General features: G+C 32.4%; 3 protein-coding genes across 4 annotated transcripts; all 3 read right to left on the reverse strand.

The window, feature by feature from the left end:
- Positions 1-366: 366 nt before the first annotated feature.
- LOC134685449 (uncharacterized) lies at positions 367-5,766 on the reverse strand. Of its 2 annotated transcripts, none has more exons than XM_063545216.1 (2): positions 5,474-5,766; positions 367-2,350 (listed from the first exon to the last, which is right to left on the reverse strand). In XM_063545216.1, exon 2 carries the CDS (start codon positions 2,332-2,334, stop codon positions 391-393), a length of 1,944 nt encoding a protein of 647 aa, XP_063401286.1. In that variant the 5' UTR covers positions 2,335-2,350; positions 5,474-5,766; the 3' UTR covers positions 367-390. The 2 variants fall into 2 exon arrangements, with proteins under 2 accessions (XP_063401286.1, XP_063401279.1); XM_063545209.1 differs by lacking the exon at positions 5,474-5,766 and adding an exon at positions 4,001-4,138.
- Positions 5,767-10,059: 4,293 nt separating this feature from the next.
- On the reverse strand, positions 10,060-16,239 carry LOC134685466 (myosin-2-like). Its single transcript, XM_063545227.1, has 3 exons — positions 15,725-16,239; positions 14,447-14,553; positions 10,060-11,032 (listed from the first exon to the last, which is right to left on the reverse strand). Exons 1-3 carry the CDS (start codon positions 16,008-16,010, stop codon positions 10,181-10,183), a joined length of 1,245 nt encoding a protein of 414 aa, XP_063401297.1. The 5' UTR covers positions 16,011-16,239; the 3' UTR covers positions 10,060-10,180.
- A 4,234-nt stretch (positions 16,240-20,473) lies between these two features.
- Positions 20,474-21,737, reverse strand: LOC134710148 (probable G protein-coupled receptor 85). Its single transcript, XM_063570365.1, has one exon. It carries the CDS (start codon positions 21,657-21,659, stop codon positions 20,481-20,483), a length of 1,179 nt encoding a protein of 392 aa, XP_063426435.1. The 5' UTR covers positions 21,660-21,737; the 3' UTR covers positions 20,474-20,480.
- Positions 21,738-22,071: the final 334 nt, after the last annotated feature.

Here is a 22,071-nt window from a genome sequence, read left to right on the forward strand (position 1 = left end):
TCATGTCATAGGTCAGAGGAGGATTTTGCGCCAACAATCTAGTCTTACCCGCCGCATTCTGTATGTGCCTGTCAGGAGTCTGTAATTCAGTGGTTGTCGTTTTTTGCTGTGATTCATGTGGTTTTTGTTAATTATGTTATACTTAAATAATCTAATTTTCGTCTTCCAATTGACAATGTTATATCATTATTCTTGATGTACGCTTTTTGCATTCTTTATGTAGTCAGTATAATTTTCAGCATTTATATGTTCTTTACAAACAAAGGCATATAGACATGATAATATAGCAGTTTTTTTGTGTACATATACTCAATTTAAAGTTGGTCTGACATAATATAGCCATTGTAGATTTAATAACTAATATAAAAAGTATGAAATCTTTTAATTGTATCACATATTACAAAAACAATATTTCTTAATGGAATGATCATTTACACAATTTGATTGGTTGCCATATAAATTTATTCTACTAATATCACTCGCAATTTTTGAAGAGTCATGGAGCTCATCATATTTGATAGTGGCCTCGAATCGACCGTTTCCTGGACTTGTTTGGACAATAAGCTGATAATGCACAAACGAGTTTACTTTGTCTCCGAACGTCACTTTCCTATTTATAACGTCATTCTTACTTTTCCTAAATCGAAGCACTTCATCATACGGTAAAATCTTCGAGGCACTTAGAACATTTTCTAAGGTCAAGTGTGCACAATCTACATATGTTGATAAAATCTCATTTATAGATGTTATAATTCGCTCTCCAAAGTCGCGAATTTTGATGTCATCAGGGGGTAGTGGTACATTCTTTGCACATGTACACCAATGCGGAAGTATTCCAATTTCAGAGCAGGTGCGCTCATCAGATACCTCTTGAAACAAGCTTGCTCCTCTAGCAGACGACTGTTCCCGCTGGTCGGTTCCAAAGAACAAAACGTTCTGAAGTGTTTCATAGATATCAAATGGTGTTATTAAACGTCTTTCGTTGATGCGAAGATTTTGACTAATTACAGGATATTTCTTTCGAAACCATTCTGGTAAAACTATATAGAGAAATGGAAGTCTTTCCTCTAATTTTCCAATGTAAGTTTCTCTTAGTTTTCCGAATCGCATCCCGTGATCACTGTAAAATATTAACATTGTATTGTTAAGCAAGTTTTGCTCATAAAGGGATTTAAGATGATTGAAATATGGTTCATCAGCCATAGCTGCACTTTCTGTAGAATCGTGAGTTAATCCAGTAATAAATGTGAAAGCAAAATATGGATTCTTTTGCATAATGGAAGCAAATTGGAATGTATAATTCAAAATAACATCAGTCTCTAGTCTATTGACAAGACAGTTGTGCTCATTGTACCAGAGTGGTTTGTCTTTAGTCATAGCTATGCTAAAATGTCGATTGAAATAGTCTGCTGGTGCTTTATGAAAGCCAGCTTTAAGATAATCGAAAATGGCAATTTTTGGAGCATCTTCTGCATACAACGTTCGATATCCACGATCAGAAAACATTTTCCATATAAAGTTATAATTGTCAAACGGAATTTCACTAAGGGATTCGTTCCATGGGACGTCTTCTAAAAACTTTCCAAGAGTCATAGGCACAATATTGACAAATGTGTTGTCTGCAACTTTATTGTAACCCGTCATGTCAAAAGCTTGTAGTTTATTTGTTAAAAAGGCATTTGTCTTTCGCATATATCTTTTAAAATTCAATCTAGAAATGGAATCAACACCAACCATCATAACATTTAAAGTTTCCGAAACTTTCGCCTTATGTTTTTCAAACGCTGTCGATTTTATTTTTTCGATATGATTTTTTCGGTAGATAAACTGATGGTAATTGGTATATATTTTACCACTGGCTCTGTTATAACATCGAACTCTTATAAATTCATATGAAACTTCTATATATGAATTGAACTTTTCGCTGTAGTCGCCGTAGTCGTAATAATTGTGATGCTCCGCTTCATATGGTCTTATGATTGGTTGATATCGGCAATATTTGAATGTCTCTTTATGACGTGATTGGTCAATTGCTGTCCAGTTAACTCGCAACATAATCCCATCTTCGTAAGTGTAAGGAAGATATTTGTTACAAGAAATTTTCTTTCCAGGCTTCAGAAATTGAACAATTGAAACATCAAATGGTGAAAATAATGGAATTTTACAAGTTGGAGTGTCAACAAGAAAGACAGGTCGTGAGGTCAACTGGGTTGATGGACTTTCTTCCTGGTAATGTTTGTTTGGATACGGCGACATATTGACATTGTAGAGGTTGTACAGGAATAGAACACAACAGCATAGACAGATGATTTTCAGATACTGTTTTCTTCTCATCGTCTGCTTAAGCAATCTAAAATAAAACAAAGAATGATTTCTTTATTTATTTCAATTGACTGCATTCCGGTAGTACAATTAGGTTAGATATTTATTTTGTTTATACAATTACAATACATTTCTATAGTGAAAGTTTGGTTAAACGTTACATTGTAAAACGATTTGATTTAATTGTCAATAAAAATATATGACCGGTATTTTGCAAAATCACCTCATACTGGTTTTGGCTTTGATATATTTTCTGTTGTTCATGATTTAGCTGTTTGGTAATTTGATTTACATACGGTATAACTTTTGTCTAAAATCTGTGAGTATTCATAATTTGAGGAGTTGAGCCTTTTTTCAAATAGTGTTTAATGTTTGGCACTTTTATGTCGTATTGTTAGACCATTGTCTCTTGCTAGGTTGGCGCCAGATAAAACGTTCAAACCTGCTGCATTTATTTGTACAAGTTTTATGTCAGGAACCTGATGTTAAGTGGTTGTCGCTTGTTGGTGTGGTTCATAAAGTGTTTCTCGTTGTCCCTGTTTGAATGGTTTTACCACTGTCTCATGTTAGAGTGAAGGTTGGCGCCAGAGAAAACGTTCAACTGAACCTGCTGCATTTATTTTGCACCAGTCCTAAGTCCTAAGACCTGATGTTCAGCGGTTGTCGTTTGTTGATGTGTTTCTCGCTTCTTGTTTGAATGGTTTAAATTTACACAAGTAATTTTTTGAGTCCTTTATAGCTCAATTGCTGTTCGGTGTGAGCCAATGCCCTGTGTTGAAGGACGTACATTGATCTATAATGGCTTACTTTTACAAATTGTGACTCGTATGGAGAATTTTTCATCGGCACTTATACCACATCTTCATCTTCTTATATCTATATATTATGTATATATAACACGAACGAACGATTCTAAATTAATCTCTATTTAAGAACCAGCTTATATAGAGTTGGAGATGCATGGTCGCCTAGTAATATTTTTATCTGATTAGAAACCAATTGTAAAATATCGTCAAAGCAGGGGCATATGTACTGAAAGCCCCCCCCCCCCCCCCCCACCCCACTTTTTTTGCCAACACCCTCAACCCCGAACCATATAAATCCATTTTTGACTGTAACCGTATTATTTGATATCTGTTTCTTGCTTCTCTTCATTTTCTTATTTTACCTTTCAAACTCTGATAAATTATCTAGTCTGATTGCTTTTTCACAGTTAAGTTTATAAAGCAAAAGGATAAGTGAAGTCCTACATAATCTAATTACTGAAAATCCTCTTCAGAACTATTTGTTTCATTGTATGAACTCCATTTTTTTTATTTTTTTTATCATACTAGTATTTAAGATTTGAAACAAAATGTAATAAATATGTCAAGATAGACAACAGTAAAAATAACGATACAAATAAAAATACATACATCTTTAGGTCAACAATAATCTTGAACCATAGACAAGTCTTTTACAACATATCGACACCAAGTCTATGAAAGATGTTAATGCATTTTACAGAAGAAACAAGAACATTTACCGAAAGAGAAGGATACGCCTTCGAAAAATAGTAGAGTTAAAAAGATCAAAGATAGTAAAAAAAAACACATAGAAAAATAAACACACAAGTTTGAATCCCACTAAACCATTCGGTGTTCTCATCTTCCCTTGAAAACAGTACATTGAAACTTACCTCTTTGGCATTAAATGTCGCATATAATATATATCTAAACAATGTACCAATTTACGCCAATTTTTGGCAATTTTCAAAAGATTAACCAAAATGAATGGTTATGAGAATCTCCGTGTTATCAGCCAGTCGGGAACATCCTTTTCATACAACCCAAACGAAAGTACAACCCACTTAAGACTATTAGTAAACCATACCCAATTAACACTGATCATATGCACAGCAGCGATACCTGATTAATTAGGATAAATATAAACAAATAAACAACAGCGTTCCAATCAATGTGATCATGCCCCCGTCTGACATGGACGTAACAGTGTGATAGTTGTTACTTAACCAATTTTGACCAGTAGCCATCTCTTACAAACAAGAAAAAGTAGAAAATTTCCTTATAAAATAACATACTTCTATTTACTTGGAGAAAGAATATAAACTATATCCATACATTTATGCTTATGATAATGAAATTACCACAATTTGAAAGATAAATAAATCTTTCTTTTTTCTTTTGGTTCTTCATTTATAAAGTTTAAAGCTAGACGAAAGACATTGCTTCAGTTTAAAGGCAAGTTGTCTGATTGGGAGTAAAACATCTTTGTATTGTACGTGCTACCTAAAGGTCAGCGGTGGGAATAAGAACAAAATCGCACGAACTACTATTTCTATAAAAGAAAAAAACTTGGGGTAGTATATAGTTTAAGTAGTATCAATTATTAGTAAGTGTATGTACGTGGTATGTAAAATTGTATGATGTCTGATTTATCATTTTAGACAAGCATGATGATAGGAATTTCCTATCTATTTTGATTTGAGAGTAAAAAGATAGTACATGATTTATAAGTTTTACTAAAACTTTCACTTCAATATATAATGCACGCTCTGATTTCTATGACACATATGCAGTTAAGTTTAACACATGGCGGTTTGTAATCTATATCTAAATTTTATAAATTATATTAAAATAAATTGTATAATATATAAGAGAGAAAAATGTAACAATTTCAAACATACAAGAAATACGTGTTCATCATTTTACCAAATCAAAAACAACAACAAGAACTAGTCTACCATGAGCAATCTGTGGACGACTTTAATTAAGCATACCAGAAGTCATTGTAACACATTCAACATGTTCAACATGCTCTGAAGTATGCATTTCGTCACGTCACGTCTTATGACTAATGTCTGTACACGTGGAATAGAAAAGTTTAAAGAAATAACAAAATAGAAATGAAATTTTAAAATATTTAAAAAATGTTTCTTATGAGAAGATGAATGTTAAAACAATGATTATGTGGTCACTTTATTTTACATTCTTTAGATAAACTGTAAAAAAGAGACGGTACTTCATGATGTACAATTTAGTAGGGAACAATATAAGAAAATGTACTTGCTTAAAAGTCCCAAAGCAACCACTATGAAATGTGTGGAACAAACAGTAAAATATGTTACTAAACATTAGAAATTAACACTTACCCCGTTGTAAACAAGAATCAACACAGTCGCCATTGATATGATAACACAGTTGCAGTAACTAGATACAAGCGTCTTATCTCAGCTGGTAAACTCGTATCACCCGGTATCATCTCGTTACTATGGAAACTATTTTCTTTAATGTCGGTTTTTCGTTTTTTTTTTATTCAGATTTTCTATTGATCATAAAAACAATCTAATGTAAAGTAAATAAATAAACAAAAGTTAATGCATATTCTGATTACATGCTTCATTCGATCTAATTATTTCTATGTTTTGCTTTCACTGTTAAAGACACAGTGCGGTTTATTAAGTGTCCAATTAACTCACGAAGCCTGTAAATATTATTTATTTTATCAAATCACAGGATATATCAAAGTGGAGCAAGAGTATGACCGTTGTCCGCATTTCTCACCGAAGAGGTTTTTGACCTCTTCAGTAATTTAGTTTTTGTGCGTTTTAATTTCAATTTCGAGACGTAATTATTTTTTCGTCAGAATCCGCGTGTATTTCCTATTGTCAATATTCCAGAAAAAAAACTTCTTGTCATTTCTTTCATTTTTTGTATATCAATGACGGAAAGCCTTGAAACTGTTGACATTTTGTGGAAAATATGGAAATAATGTTCAATCAACGAGTGCCATTTCTTCATTTGCTTCTGTAATAAGAATGCATGTACGATGCTCAAAACTTTTTATTTCATTGATATTTAAAGTCATAAGAAACCTCAAAGTAAAAGAAAAATAATGCATATGTTTTTTTATAACTCAATTGATAGTTTTAGTTATAAAAGTTATGTACTTATACTTTTTTTTTAAAGAAAATTCTTTAATTTGTTCATATTTAGAAGAAGTTTACTTTATTTTAAGCAATTTCCCGACATATGTTCCGTATGCAAAGTGACCTCAGTGTGACCCATCTCGTAAAAATCCCGTGATCGCAATACGCAATTTTCCTTAAAAAAAAAACATTATTTGATTGCACATGTTAAACACGTGCTCGATATCCATGCTTTTTTGTTGATTGTTGACAAACAGGCGACAATCTTTAAACTTCGGCTTCAAAACACGAACTTTATTTACCGGCCATATTTTCGCAACATTGACCGATTGAAAAAAAATAATAATTATACGAAATTTATGCGAAAAAAAATATAAAATCGTGTACCGAAGACTATTAGTTCATGATGTTTGTATGCATTGGTTCGAGAATTGGAATAAAAATATTTTTTCACCGGTCACTCTCTTCATACGGTGTCTTCTCATTTATCCAACTTTTAAAAATACATACTACAAAATTTAATCCTGTTATAATTTTCAGTCTTATTTTCCACTTGTCATTCAACCCAAATTCTAATTGAAAAACCCTTTGTTCTTGAATACCTTTGATCTCATTTATCCAACATTTTTTTTACCTTTACTACCTATAATTTTAAAAATTTGGATAAATGAGAATGAACCCTTCATACTACTTTAAAGAACCAATAACGAATCAAGTATGTCACGAATCTTATGTAAAAGAAGCCAAATCAGGACAAAAGAAATTAAATTTGGGGTATCTTCTTTATTATCAACGTTTATATCCGAAAGTAAAATCGAGTACAAGTTTGAATTTATATATATCCTCATAATTCTTGAAAGGATGCAAAACTTCAATAAATAATTTAAGAATTATAAGAACATTATTGTTTTAAAGTGAAAAAGTCCGCCCAAGGAGCTCTGTACTTGCATATATAGATTAGCCTTCCGTGACAAGGTAACACTATTGAACTAATATTTTTTTATAGCGGATGTGGTCGCGTGGTCTAGAGCGCTGGACATGAGGCTCAGCGATTGGTGCTGTAGTGTATCAAAGGTGTGAGTTCGAATCCCAATGGGGGGGGGGGGGGGGGGGGGGGTGGGGGTGGTGGGGGGGGCAAACAAAAAAATGTCTGTAGAAAATCTAACTCTAACACTGTTTGGTGTAAAAACAAAAAATGTCTGTAGAAAATCTAACTCTAACACTGTTTGGTGTAAAAATGTCTGTAGAAAATCTAACTCTAACACTGTTTGGTGTAATTTTCATACTTATATATAAGTATGTTGTACGCATACAGTTCTCCAATTCCTGCGGATTTGGTTTTTTTTTACCTCGGAAGTGTTTTGTGTTTGGATTTTTGGTGTGTGTGTGATAGACAGGAAAGCAAGGAGGGCTATATTTTATACAAGGATTTCTCAAAAAGGACGAGGAAACTAGGCACTATCTAATATGTCAGTAGAAAATCTAACTCTAACACTGTTTGGTGTAATTTTCATACTTATATATAAGTATGTTGTACGCATACAGTTCTCCAATTCCTGCGGATTTGGGTTTTTTTTACCTCGGAAGTGTTTTGTGTTTGGATTTTTGGTGTGTGTGTGATAGACAGGAAAGCAAGGAGGGCTATATTTTATACAAGGATTTCTCAAAAAGGACGAGGAAACTAGGCACTATCTAATATGTCAGTAGAAAATCTAACTCTAACACTGTTTGGTGTAATTTTCATACTTATATATAAGTATGTTGTACGCATACAGTTCTCCAATTCCTGCGGATTTGGGTTTTTTTTTACCTCGGAAGTGTTTTGTGTTTGGATTTTTGGTGTGTGTGTGATAGACAGGAAAGCAAGGAGGGCTATATTTTATACAAGGATTTCTCAAAAAGGACGAGGAAACTAGGCACTATCTAATATGTCAGTAGAAAATCTAACTCTAACACTGTTTGGTGTAATTTTCATACTTATATATAAGTATGTTGTACGCATACAGTTCTCCAATTCCTGCGGATTTGGGTTTTTTTTACCTCGGAAGTGTTTTGTGTTTGGATTTTTGGTGTGTGTGTGATAGACAGGAAAGCAAGGAGGGCTATATTTTATACAAGGATTTCTCAAAAAGGACGAGGAAACTAGGCACTATCTAATATGTCAGTAGAAAATCTAACTCTAACACTGTTTGGTGTAATTTTCATACTTATATATAAGTATGTTGTACGCATACAGTTCTCCAATTCCTGCGGATTTGGTTTTTTTTTACCTCGGAAGTGTTTTGTGTTTGGATTTTTGGTGTGTGTGTGATAGACAGGAAAGCAAGGAGGGCTATATTTTATACAAGGATTTCTCAAAAAGGACGAGGAAACTAGGCACTATCTAATATGTCAGTAGAAAATCTAACTCTAACACTGTTTGGTGTAATTTTCATACTTATATATAAGTATGTTGTACGCATACAGTTCTCCAATTCCTGCGGATTTGGGTTTTTTTTACCTCGGAAGTGTTTTGTGTTTGGATTTTTGGTGTGTGTGTGATAGACAGGAAAGCAAGGAGGGCTATATTTTATACAAGGATTTCTCAAAAAGGACGAGGAAACTAGGCACTATCTAATATACATAAATTTCAAAGAATTATACCTCAAAGTTTGCTGACTGTTGATTTCATGAATATTTCCCGATAGCGTTGAAATAAAGGATAACCTAGATACAGCTAGGTCTGCCTCATACATAAACTTACACTTATAGTGATAGACAGGGATAGTCGGTCCGGTACAAATTCTTTATGACAAAGGAATTGACATTTAATAATACCAATATGTGAACTTTCCATTTCAGCAACATTCTGGAATCCCTACGTAACTATATGTATACCTCTCAGTTCTTGTTCAGAATTGTACAACTCGAACAATTCAGTCGTTTAGTTTCGCCGCTTTACGATTGAATCAATAACTTTTTAGATTTATGGCGGTTCGTATTGCTCAATCTTAATTTAGTGTAATGATTTGTGTTAGTTATTTTTTCAGTCTGTTTTTTGTAGACCCTGATGCTGTCTGATTTTCTCTGACATGATTTATGGCTGCTCGTTTGGTGATTTTTAAATCAACTAAAACTTCTCTTTCTATACGTGTGTGCAGATGAACATTTCACCTCTATACTAACTATCTTTACATGTGCTTAACATGCAGGTTTTATATGTTTTAGGATGATATTAGATAGATAAGAAGAGTGCAAGACGATAGATGTTTCATTACACCAAGATATAGTTCAGACACAGAATTTTATTAAAAGATTTTTTTCATAAAAATTGGCTGTCAAAAGAAATAATATTTTTATAATCTTTGAGTGATCGAAATGATGTTATAATAAGTTTTATAGTTTATCCGTACTACTAATTTGATTTTTTTCTTTTTGACTAATAAGTCAAAAGAAATTAATTATAATGGTATGAAATCGACTTGTGTATTTGAAATTTGTATGAAGAATAAAATGTTGAATGAATGCATTTTCCAAATTTTTTTTTTACTACAAGACAACAAAGTTGTAGACAGCCGGTGTTTCAAAATTCCACCTAGTAAATTTGACCAATAAAAACAGTCATTCTTTGTAACAATAATTTTCGATTGGAAGAGACTACCAGACAATCTCGCATATGTGCCAAATTGATAGAGTGCTTTAAATCTTCGGTTGCTCTAACATCGTTCGGGACTAATATACTGACCCTGCAACGCAGCTATATATTTAGATTCAGAAGAGCGAGTCAATAAAAGTAAAATGTATTCATTATTCTAATGAATCCAATTAAAAACAACAACAATTAGTTTAATACTTATAACATCAACAATAAACAAATAAAGATGTATATGTTTGCATGCGACCAAACTGTCGAAGACAACTAAAACGAAAACAAAACAGAAAACCCTTGTTTTAACGCCATGTCGGGACAACACTACTTTTCATTCTAGCTCGTTGTTTATCTGCTTCTATTTTGTGAAGTTTGGCCTTCAAGTCTACAATCTCTTTTTCAAAATTGTTTACTTTGTTCTCTAGTCTTTTGTTTTCCTGTTCAAATTCTTCAGCTTTAGACTTTGCATCCATTATATCACGTGACAATTCGTCATTTTTCTGTTTCTTATCTTTTAACAATTTCTCGGTTTCTGACATTTTTTTCTCGAGAATTTTAAATTCAGATTTTGACGATTCTTTCTCCGACTTAACTTGCAGCATATCATTTTCCAATGACATTACTTTTGAAGTTTGTTGCCTAATTTTTTCTTGAAGGTCACTATTCTGCTTTCGTAATTTTGTCGATTCTGTTTTCAGTTTTGTTTTTTCTTCTCTCTCTAGATCTAAATCTTTCGATAGACTTTGCATTTGTGTTTTTATCCCTGTAATCTTACTGAGTAAATTTTCTGTTTCTTGCTGTTTAAGTTCCTTCTTCACATTAGCATCCTTCAGTTTTATTTCAAGTTGGTTAATTTGATGATTTAGATCAACTTTTAGATCAACGATTTCAGATCGTAAATGTTTTATAACCATTTCCTGCTTTTGATTCGTATCTTGTAGCTCCAGATATTTTTCATGCTCTTCTATATTTTGAATCCTTTGAACAAAAGATTCCTTTTCTGCCACAAACGTCTTACTATGTGATACTAGTGATCCTGCTATGTTTTGGGTCACTGTATGAAGGTGTCCAACATGAGAGGAGATTGTGGTCAGTTGGTTCCTAAGTTCGGAGTTCTCTCGCTTTATATCACTTGGTGTACGATCATTTTTAGACTGAAAAAAAAAGAAATGTTGATATAAAATAACATGCCAAGGAACTTGGATAAATAGGGAAACACATAAATGTGTAGCGGTAAGATTGCGGCATTGATGCATAGTTCACGACCTGGTTGGTTTATAGATTTATCAATGCTCTTTGATGAAATATAATAATAGATGTTCAAATTTACCAAAAAGACTATCTTGGCATAATAGGATGCATCAAGCTATGTTCACCATATAATACAACTATATACAACCCCTTTAAGTAAGTATGTATGTTGCACTTTTATATTTATAATAAATGAAAAAGTACAGAAAAAAATACGTATGTATATGCATTAATACACCAATAATGAATTCATGACCAAGCCAAGTTTGAACACCTACACTATGGTACAATAAACAACAAATAAAATTAAAAATAAAAAGATTCTGATGTATTGATTTTACCAGCAATGTATTTTCTATGTCCTTGAATCTATACTAAAATCCACAGTATCACGGCTTCATGTATTTTATTAAATTTCTACAGATGGCTAAAACTGCATTGTTTCATTTATTTTGTTGTCTTTTGTTTGTTTAAATTTGTATTGCCAAAAAACAGTGTAAATTTTTTATGACAATTAATAAAATTATGATTTTTCAGATAGGAATTTATACTGGAGGAGCATTTCTAAATGAAATCAAAACTCAATTAAAACATTTTTTTTGCAGAAAAAAAGGTTACATATGCTATATTGACAATCAGCATCTCAAGTTGTCTTATCAACATTGATATGAATGAATAACATTTAGATATTATTGAAATTAATAGAAACAGTAAAAAGGTAATGAATAAAGGCAACAGTAGTATACTGTTGTTCGAAATTCATAAATCGAATGAGAACAAGAACTATCTTTAAAAAAGATATCCGACGTATTTAAATTTGAGTATATGTTTAAAACTATCATTTCGATAACCTTCAGAAGTACAATCACTTAATGATGCAGGACCTCTTAAATAAAATCTCCATCTGAATGGAACTACAAGAAATTCTTTACTAAGTCTGGTTATATTAAGGCAGTAATATATAAGAATATTATGATGACATTTAAAAATTTTATTTGTAAAAAAAACCATTGCAAATGATAAGAAACAAATATACATTACTACTGTTTACATTAAACTTAATTCGTGGTTAACAAAGCTAGAAACTTTTTGTAGTATAAGTAGACATTCACCAAAACCCCGCGGAAATCTCACATGCGTATGTGAGTTCTAAAAGTCATGTACGTTCGTACACCAAAGTATACATTAAAATTATATAACTGTCACGAATAAACAGCTGTCATGGATGCAAAGAGCCATTAGAGAAACAATTATTTTAATAAAAATATAAATTTTTGTAAGATCTAGTTCAAATATTTATAGTTTTCACTTGCTTTCCATCACGATATAATTTTCGAGACGTTTTTTCAAACACAACCAAATCACCCACCACGACAGCATTTTGTCCAATCACAGAAAGGATTTTCGAGCATGCGTATTCTGTTGCCATATTATAATATGACGTCCTTATTACGCTTTGTTAACAAAGCCATGTTCTAATGAGCACAAAAAATATGTTTGACACATGCGCACGGACTTACTGTTTAAATTAACGTTATATTTCCATCGTTATCCTTTTAAATATTTACATTTAAGCAGCTAACATTAACTTTTATTATATATTTTTATCAAACAACATATATTTGCCCTGCTCGTAGTTTTTAAACTTATCAAATAGGAAATGTAATATACAGACTCCTCGGGGAGGACACGGGAACAGCCAAACATTCTTACGGTATTTTCGTTCGCTTCGACTTATAAATCTATTGTATTTGTCATATTAGAATCGAAATAATTCCTTCACGCTCAGTGTAAAATATCGACAAATATAATGCCTACCCATGTTAAAATGAGCATAGAGCATGACATGAAGGAATTATTTCTTAAGTTAAGCGTCCTTAAGTTCAAAGTGCACAAAACCAAAACTATACCGACGTCGTCGGAAAAAAACCAAATCCGGGTTACAAACTAAAACTGAGGGAAACGCATCAAGTATAAGAGAACTACGACACAACCTAAACACAACATTAAAATGTAATGTAACACACATAGAAACGAACTATCATATAACAATGGTAATTTCCTGACTTGGTACAGAACATTTTAAGACAAAAATGGTGGGTTGCACCTGGTTGTGTGGCCTGCCAAAGACAAATGTAAATATATCATTAAAATGACAACATTACATATGACAGGACTACAATACAAATAAATGGGAGAAAATGAAAGTTACACCAATTTTATTGTCGAAATAGCGTGACCAAAATTGAATAACCGTCGAAACAAAATGTAATATGAGAACTAGAAACTATAAAAGAAAATAAACTCCAAACTTCTTTACAGATACTAGTCATGAAATGGTGGACCGTATATAATTAGTTACATAGTGTGCTAGTGACGTAATACGGTATATATGGGGTCAGTAAATTCCATATGGGGATTCGAGCAAAGATAAATTTAGATCTATGGATGATTCAATTTGAGATACCGTGAAATAATGTCGACAACAGACTATAGCCTTCTAATGAGCAGTAATGCTGCATTTTTTTCGAGGGCCGGTGTACAGACTTGAAGTGCAACTTATCTTCATTGCTATTGTAAATAGACTTGCTACATGTCCCTTCCTAATTATGTTTTTTTTTTTCTTTCAATTTTGGCCCTTTAATAATTTTACTGCTGTAACTAGAAGATTACAATTATACTGACTTCTGCAGGAGGAAGGGCAATCAGTATACTGGCACTTATCAGTAAACATATAAATTAGTAAGAAAGAAATAATAGAAAGGGAATTGTAGCAAGTCTATTTTCTAGACATTATTTTGTTTGAGTTATTATTTTGGAAAATAGCGAACCTAAAATGTTTCAAGACGTTCAGTTTTTTTTTATTAGCACTTGACTCTGTTAGAGGTCCAAGTAAATGAATGTGATGCGATGTAGACTACACGTAGATGGGACAGCACTGTGGTATTCCATATTTTTTATTATGAAATATATAAGAATCACACTATCTATATAAACTTGAAGAAATAACACTTTTAAGAGAAATAGATTCGCTCTACAAAAGGAACACAGTTAAATAATTGACAGTCAGTGCTAAAAGATCAATTTAAAGTGCTTGAACTGACTGTGTCGAGGAAGTCTGAAAATGATAGGATATCTAAAAAATGCTTATGGTGACAAAAATCTAATTATAAATCACACCTCATATTAAAATCCATAATCCCTTCATACCTTGGTTGAATGACAATCAAACATATTTAAATCTCGTTTGACGTAAATGGAGACAAATATGTGAATAGATATAAACTGGTTAACCACGAAAGTAACATTAGACTTACTATAGGTTCTGGAATAGGATTACTTTTACTGTTCTTTGGTATATTTTCCTTTTTTATTCTCTCATTTTTAGGACCCAAGGCTGTTGGTGTCTTGTTGACTCTTAAATCTACAAAAATATGTGCAAATACGTTTTAGTACAAAAAGACCGAAACATGTTCCTAAAATAGTTGATATAAAGAAATTCCTAATTTGTATAAAAGGAAGAGTTTTCTTACGGTTCAAAGTAAAGGAACTACAAATTTTAAAATCAATATGTTGAATCACATGCACTTAATACAAGTATTCTTATTAATTGCACAATTGAAAAGATTTATAAGTTACTTTGCTAGACTGTTTGGTGATTTAATGTTATTCCAAAATGCAGTAAAGCAATAACGAAAGCAAAAACACATATTGGGGAGTATCCCCCCTCACCCAACCCCCCCCAAAAAAACAAAAAAACCAACAAAACAACAAAAAACAAAAATACAAAAACAAAACAAACACACAAAAAATCAACAAAAAAAACAAAACAGAAAAAGATGCATATGGAGATTTTACACTGAAAAATTCTCAAGTGCATGTCCATTTTACAGTGGAGCACAGTGTCACTTTGATTTAATTTTATGTCATTCTGTTGATTTTAGATAACTTTAAGATATGATAAATTTTAATGCGCATGCTGGTAGTGTAAACTAGTGATGTCCAAATAACACAAGAATTTAACCACAATATATATGCTGTGCAAAACAACTTAACATCAGTAAATTCCGAAAAAAATGAAATAAATAATGATAGGTTGCTACAATTGGATGCTCTCTTGAACATGAGTAAGCTTTCATCCAAGTTTCGTAAAATTCTTTGAAAGTTTTACATCTTTATTAATGTCTATAAAAAAACACTTTAAGCATAGCCTGTACATACATGTTGACGACGCTGGCGACACGATGACTAGATCAGGAATAGCTAAAGTATCGCATTCGTGAAAAAAAGGTTATCAAAGATTTTTTAAGATTCAGCTTCTGTTCGAAGCGAATTCTGTTTCGGTGGGTTTCTTTTGTATCTATTTTGCTGTGCGCTTGCATTGAATCGAATTACACAAACTTTAAAATGCTATGGTGTCACTGTGACTTATTCAATACAAGATCACACAGGACAGTTTTCATGTTGAGCACATACCTGCATGCTTATCCGACATAAAAATAAAGACTATTATCAATTTTAGGAGAAATTAGAAGATGCGAATACATTAAAATTAAGATCTAATTAAAAATATCCAGTTATTTTATTCGTAATACCTTGTGGTTTTATTTCCAACATATCAGCCAGGTGACTGTGGCCTCCCTTTCTCAATGCTTCAACAAACATTCTATATCTCTCCTTTGTGAATTTGGAAACTTCGAAGAAAAAATTCGCATTTCTATCCTGCTCTGAAATTTGTTTCTCTTTTAGATTCATCCAGAAATCCAGAGATATAACTTTGTCTTCTATCAAAACATGTACGATTTCTTTTAGCATGACAGTCTTCATCATCCATTGCCAATTTTCTGTAAGTTTGTCCTCTATTTTTCGATTCCACTCCATTTTGATTTTAGAATTTCAAAACCACTTTGACACTTTCGGAAGTCATTTAAAGAACATATACATACTTGTGCAACTAACAAAATTAAATCACATGTAATAACCTAAAATGTCCAAATGATAATAAATAATCGATATCTTTAAATTGACAAAACCTCAATGATTTTCTACTTCGGGCTTATAATGAATTTCAAACTACCGACTTTGTACACCCGGTCATATGGCAATTGAAAGAAAATTAAACGAAGCGATAATTTTCCACAAAGAAAAAACAAATATATGGGGTGCATGTATTGACTTACACTTGGCTACACAATGTCACTTAACCCTCATATCGAACAATCATATCTTACTTATCTATTAAAAAGAATTGAATACGACTATATTCATTTAACTGTACTTTAAATCTTAAAAGTGTGAATCATCCGTTGAACTATACATGTAATTACATAAGTTTGTCATTTTAAGGAACTTATAAGTTAACTGCTTTACACGATCCATGTGCATGAAGTGGAATGTCTGGTGTTTTATACAAAGAACTTTCCGCTGGATGCATTATCTATTTATTATTTTATGCACAGATATATATAGCTGTCAAATAATTCGAAAAAAATGTACAACAAAACAATCACTTAATTTTTATTAACGTTACCCTTCACAGCTGCTCTATAGTCAAAAGAATTAAATAAATGTTTTGAGAATTCCAAAAAGTGGGATCGAAACATTATACTGCAGCAACACAATTATCGTGTATCGCATTATGAACAATATAAGGATAAAATAAAAGTACATGTGCCGCTTTTATACGGATGAATAGTGAACTTCTTTTAATTTCTTTCATACTTTCATATAATGTTATTTTCCTGACAATGTCGTAGTCACTTATAAGAATCTCATAATACTGATCCATTTCAATAACTATAATAAGAAGATAACTGTGTTGTATTTTAAGCTCCGACGGCATCAATTGGGGATTTGATGGTCGCAAATTAAGTTTACTGGCGACGCGTTAGTGGAGACAGTAAACGGTTATTTGCGACCATCAAATCCCCAATTGATGCCGTCGGAGCTTAAAATACAATATTGTTATCTCCATTCTAATGAAACTAACAGAAAACAACGTTAAAACATGTATTTTAAATCTTTCATATGCCGTCTGCGCTTGCGCGTGCGTCCCATAGCATCAATTGTCAAATGAGTGACGTTATCCAATCAAAATGAACGTTACAAACGTTGTTGCATAAGAATAATTTATGATAGGTTGCACATTTTTCTATTATTGTTTCCATGCTATAAAACGAACACACAGAACGCCACAGAGGCTAAGCGTTTGGTCATTCAGAAATAACATACATAAACGGAGCAAATTGTCCCCAAAAGATAGAAACAAAACAACAAGAATCGTATCATTTGTGCACGTGAATCAAAACGGAATATGCAATGTACTATCATGGTTACCAATAGTCCAAATAATTATGACGTCTGGCAAGGCTAGGAAGGCGTCCCAGAAAAAAAATAAAAAAAGCCTTACCAAACGTCATAATTATTTGGACTAGGTTACCAAGAAACTCAAATTCAGTGAAGTTGGTGTAAAAAGGATTGAAATGTTACACCTGCGAACATTTTTCTTTTGCATGTGTGGAATTAAAAAAACAAATAAATACTTGTGAGAAATATCGTAGTTTATAAAAAACAATATAAATGTACTGGTTTCGATTTAATTGCATGAAAATTATCTTTTAATTTTATACCGCAAGAATAGTACTTTGCATTACATTGTTGAACTATCCGCCGAAGTGACGTGTAGTTTGAATGCGTATTTGAAATAAAATACAAAAACAAACATTTAAACCCGCTGCAAATGTTTGCACCTGTCATAAGTTAGGAATTTGATGTACAGTAGTTGTCGTATATACGTGTTTCTCGTTTTTTTCTTTAGTCTTTAGTAAGTGTCCCAAATGACACTGTAAACACTTGTGTAAGTTTTCTCTTTTGTAGTTCTTATATAGATTAGACCGTTGGTTTTCCCGTTTGAATGGTTTTACACTAGTAATTTTGTGGGGCCCTTTATACATGTAGCTTGTTGTTCGGTGTGAGCTAAGGCTCCGTGTTGAATGGTGTACCTTGATCTATGATGGTTTACTTTTATAAATTTTAATTTGGATTGTCTCATTGGCACTCATACCACTACTTCCTATATATATCTATGTAAACGAAATATTAATAAATTAAGGATGACTTTTTATCAATACATTTAATGAATAAACACGCTTTTCAAAACTGATTGTTTTCTATGTAACTATTTAAATAGTTACAATATATAACTCTACTATAATTGCACAAAATTATGAAATTAAACGAATTTTACATGCACATGTATAAAATTAGAATTGCCATTGGAAAATCAAGACCACAATCATGTATATATATACGTGCACACGACGATTGAAGTCTTTATGAGTACCCAAAAGCTCTCCTCTTATAGCAGACCTGTATTGTTATAAGTCACAGTTGACGGTGGAACAACAAATTTAACTTGCTTTGCAAAATCAAGAATATTCTAATTATTCTGTGGAAATTTCCAAAAAATCACTTGCTTTAAAACAAATCGTATACAAACATCAAGAATGGTTATCTTTTAGATTTGGATATCACAGTGTTGAACGGAAAACTATACACAAAATTTGACAACAAAAGAGAAAATATTCGTTCCTTATTGTTGATTATCTATTTTTATTGGACGATGGTGCTTGCAGTTCTTTCTTCCGGTGAGTACATTTCTCAACTAGTTCTTCGTGTCCGTGACTCACAGTAGTGAAGTTAGTTTTCAATAAACGTAATTTATGCATTGTAGTACGGTGAACGAGCAGGGAAAAGTCGCTTATTTAAGGAGTTTAGTCGTCATTCGGACTATACGGCTAAAAATCACAGTATTGGTAGTTCAAATGTTAAACTTATATTTTTTTTGGGTGTACGGTGCAATTTTTGTAAAATGGGCGAATTTGAACAGTTTTGAGGTCTACATGGTAATAGAACCTTCGTAATATTGAGGTTGTCCTTTTAAACCATTGTCCAAGCTAGGTTAGATGAAGATAAGGCACGACTTATAAACATGTGTGTTCAACATTATGTCTGTGCTTTTAGCTTGGTGTCTTACATCATTTATTTTTCGTTAGTGGTTAAATCATTTTTAGTTTTTACTTACATTTAGCAAAGTTATGCGTTTTAGCGGACTATGCGGTATCATTTTAGTTTAGTGCCATAAGATCAAAACAATCCAATTCCTCCAGGGTAGAAAATGCGCCAAAAGGGGAGACAATGTCCTCGAAAAAAAATACTGATGACCAGAAGTAATAAGTATGCTTCAAATTGCGGTACACCAAAAAATATCTTCTGTCAAAATGATAAAAGCTGCAGTGCCACTATTTATATAAGTTGCTAACATCCACATCATTTATACAAATTGTGAATTGATGCCATAGAAATTGGTGACGTTATCCATTAAAAACGATCGTTATAAGCAATATTGCGTTGTTTATTTATTTCAGACTAATTGTAAGTTGAATATACGTTTTAAATAGTATATAATAAATTAAATATAAGAATTTGAGTCAAATCATTGAACAGGAATTTGACAGCTAATGCTCCTTTAAACTGTACGTCCAATACACCTTATCACTATTAGCCTTCTTGGCCGGCCGACCCGGCCGCTTGACCTTTTGACGCATACAACAATCACTTTTCCATTGTGGCGTCAGATATTTTGTTTTATGACGTCAGAATTTTACGGGAACCTGTGTGATATCCAGTAATGGCGGACAAATAGCGATAAGGTGTATGGAAAAAATAACGAAAATATCGAATAAAGACGTCAATATTATGCCGCGTCTTCTGGTGCATTGTGCTTTAGTGCACTAGTAATACACATCATAATGACTATCGTGATTATTTTTAAATATGTGATTGATTAAGATTTCATGACCTTATGATGAATAAGAATGCAATTTCAAACAAATTTTTTATTTTAGGTTTAACATGGTTCTATATGTCACTGATGTTATCAATTTGCATAGTTGTAAGATCAATATTTATTTGCACCAGCCAACACCAGTTTGACTTTTATTTATTCCATAATGGCCAATGAATCCTTTATAAAGTTATCAGTCCGTTCCTGAACACGATAGGACTAAAATCTCTTTCATGGTATTAAAACGTGTTGTGTCTTATTGTTATTTAAATATTTTTTATGATTGTTCTGGATATGTCAGATGAAGCTAATTATACAGCAAAATAAACAGATTATCTGATTGTGCAGCGTTCATATCAAATCGTTAAAATAGGTTACTATTTTTTTCCAATTTGCAAGTACGAAAATAGTCAAACAGAAGTCTATAATATAAACAAATGTTATTGAAATCTTTTATAACCGTTTAAAACAACGGAATGCTCCTTTTTTTATGCTCACAATTTCTATCAAAGTTGTCTAGAATCAATTTGGTAAATTGCCTCCTCATTATTATCTTTTTTCTTTGATTTAATTTTAACTGTCATTAGACATAAATATACAAGTGGACATAGAGCCACCTGCATATAGGTCATCCACGATAATATAGTCCCAACAGCATATGGAATTTCGGTTCCATTTAACGTCGAGATAAAAGCTTTCACTAAATATGGTATCCACAACGAGTCGAACATGATTGTAACAAATAAGAACTTTTTCGTCAGATGTTCATTCTTTACTGGCCCTGGTAGTCGAATACGACCTGCAATATGGGCTAGATTTTGTGGTATTGTTGGAATCTGATTCATGCCGTTTGTAAATCCATTGATCCAATTCATCATAAGATGTCCATTGGCACCTGGACCAATAAATGCCCAATTATTACTACGTGCTGGAATATGTCTCTGCAATGGACACATTCTTCTGTGGTTTCTTAGAAATATGAATATTTTAACATATAATAAGAAAGTACCCGTCATAACCCCAGTCATAACTAGAAGGAACCCTAACGTATCATTACCGCGATATGTGTGATGTCTAAATGTACATTGCGATTCTTCTGGTATGTATTTGTATGTACCCATTCCAAAAACTGGCGGGAACGAAACAGCAAACGACACTAACCAACCAACTACTACAATGGCAAGGTTCATGAACCCACGTGAACGTCTTTTGTGAAACTGTGTGTGAACAATAGCAAGATGTCTATCAACTGCAATAGCAAATAATGCTACAACAGAACTGAATACAAAAAATGTATTTGCAAATGCCAACAGCGTACATGAGGAATCCCCATGTTTCCATATAGATCCTTCCACAATGGACGAAAGAACAAAAGGGAAACAAAAGATTGTCCTGGATAAATCGGAAACTGACAAACTAATCAAATAATAAAATGGTGGTCCATGGAATCGAGGCTTATTTCCTATAGAATATATGATTATAACATTACAAGTGATTCCGACGGCCATAATAACTGTCAGTATAATTAGTTTAGTTACCACAATAAATCCCGAGTCATGTTTGATAAAAGTCGGTGATTTGTTCAACTCTATTTCAGTAAAATCTACAATTTCCGAGTTGATGTCAGACAGATTATATATGGTCGTTAGATTTGTGCTGGATGCATAATTTAATGATCCGTTCATTATGAGATTCTAGATGTGATCACAATAGATCTTAGAACATCCGATTAGGATTAAGATGATGTCTTGGGTTTCGATGTTGATGTCTGAAGAAGAAAAAAATGAAAAAGAACATTATAGTCAAAACAAAGTTTTCAAATTACAACAATAACCAGCGATAATAACATCTAAAAGTCATAGTCACTTAAATTCATAATAAAATATCCTATGTTCAATGCAAAAATTAAGACAATTGAAAGGTCAAAGATAATGGAATGATACAGTGCCACGAAGAGAAATTGTACACATTGATTGCGGAATTGATAGAATTTTTAGTTTTGAGTGAATCCTTTTTGTCTTTTGGATCAAGTCATAATATGAAGTATGTATCACATATCAGTTGGATGCGAACTATAGAATCAATTAACTTTTCTTT

This window comes from Mytilus trossulus, chromosome 1, assembly GCF_036588685.1.
Source record: "Mytilus trossulus isolate FHL-02 chromosome 1, PNRI_Mtr1.1.1.hap1, whole genome shotgun sequence".
NCBI lineage: Eukaryota > Metazoa > Mollusca > Bivalvia > Mytilida > Mytilidae > Mytilus > Mytilus trossulus.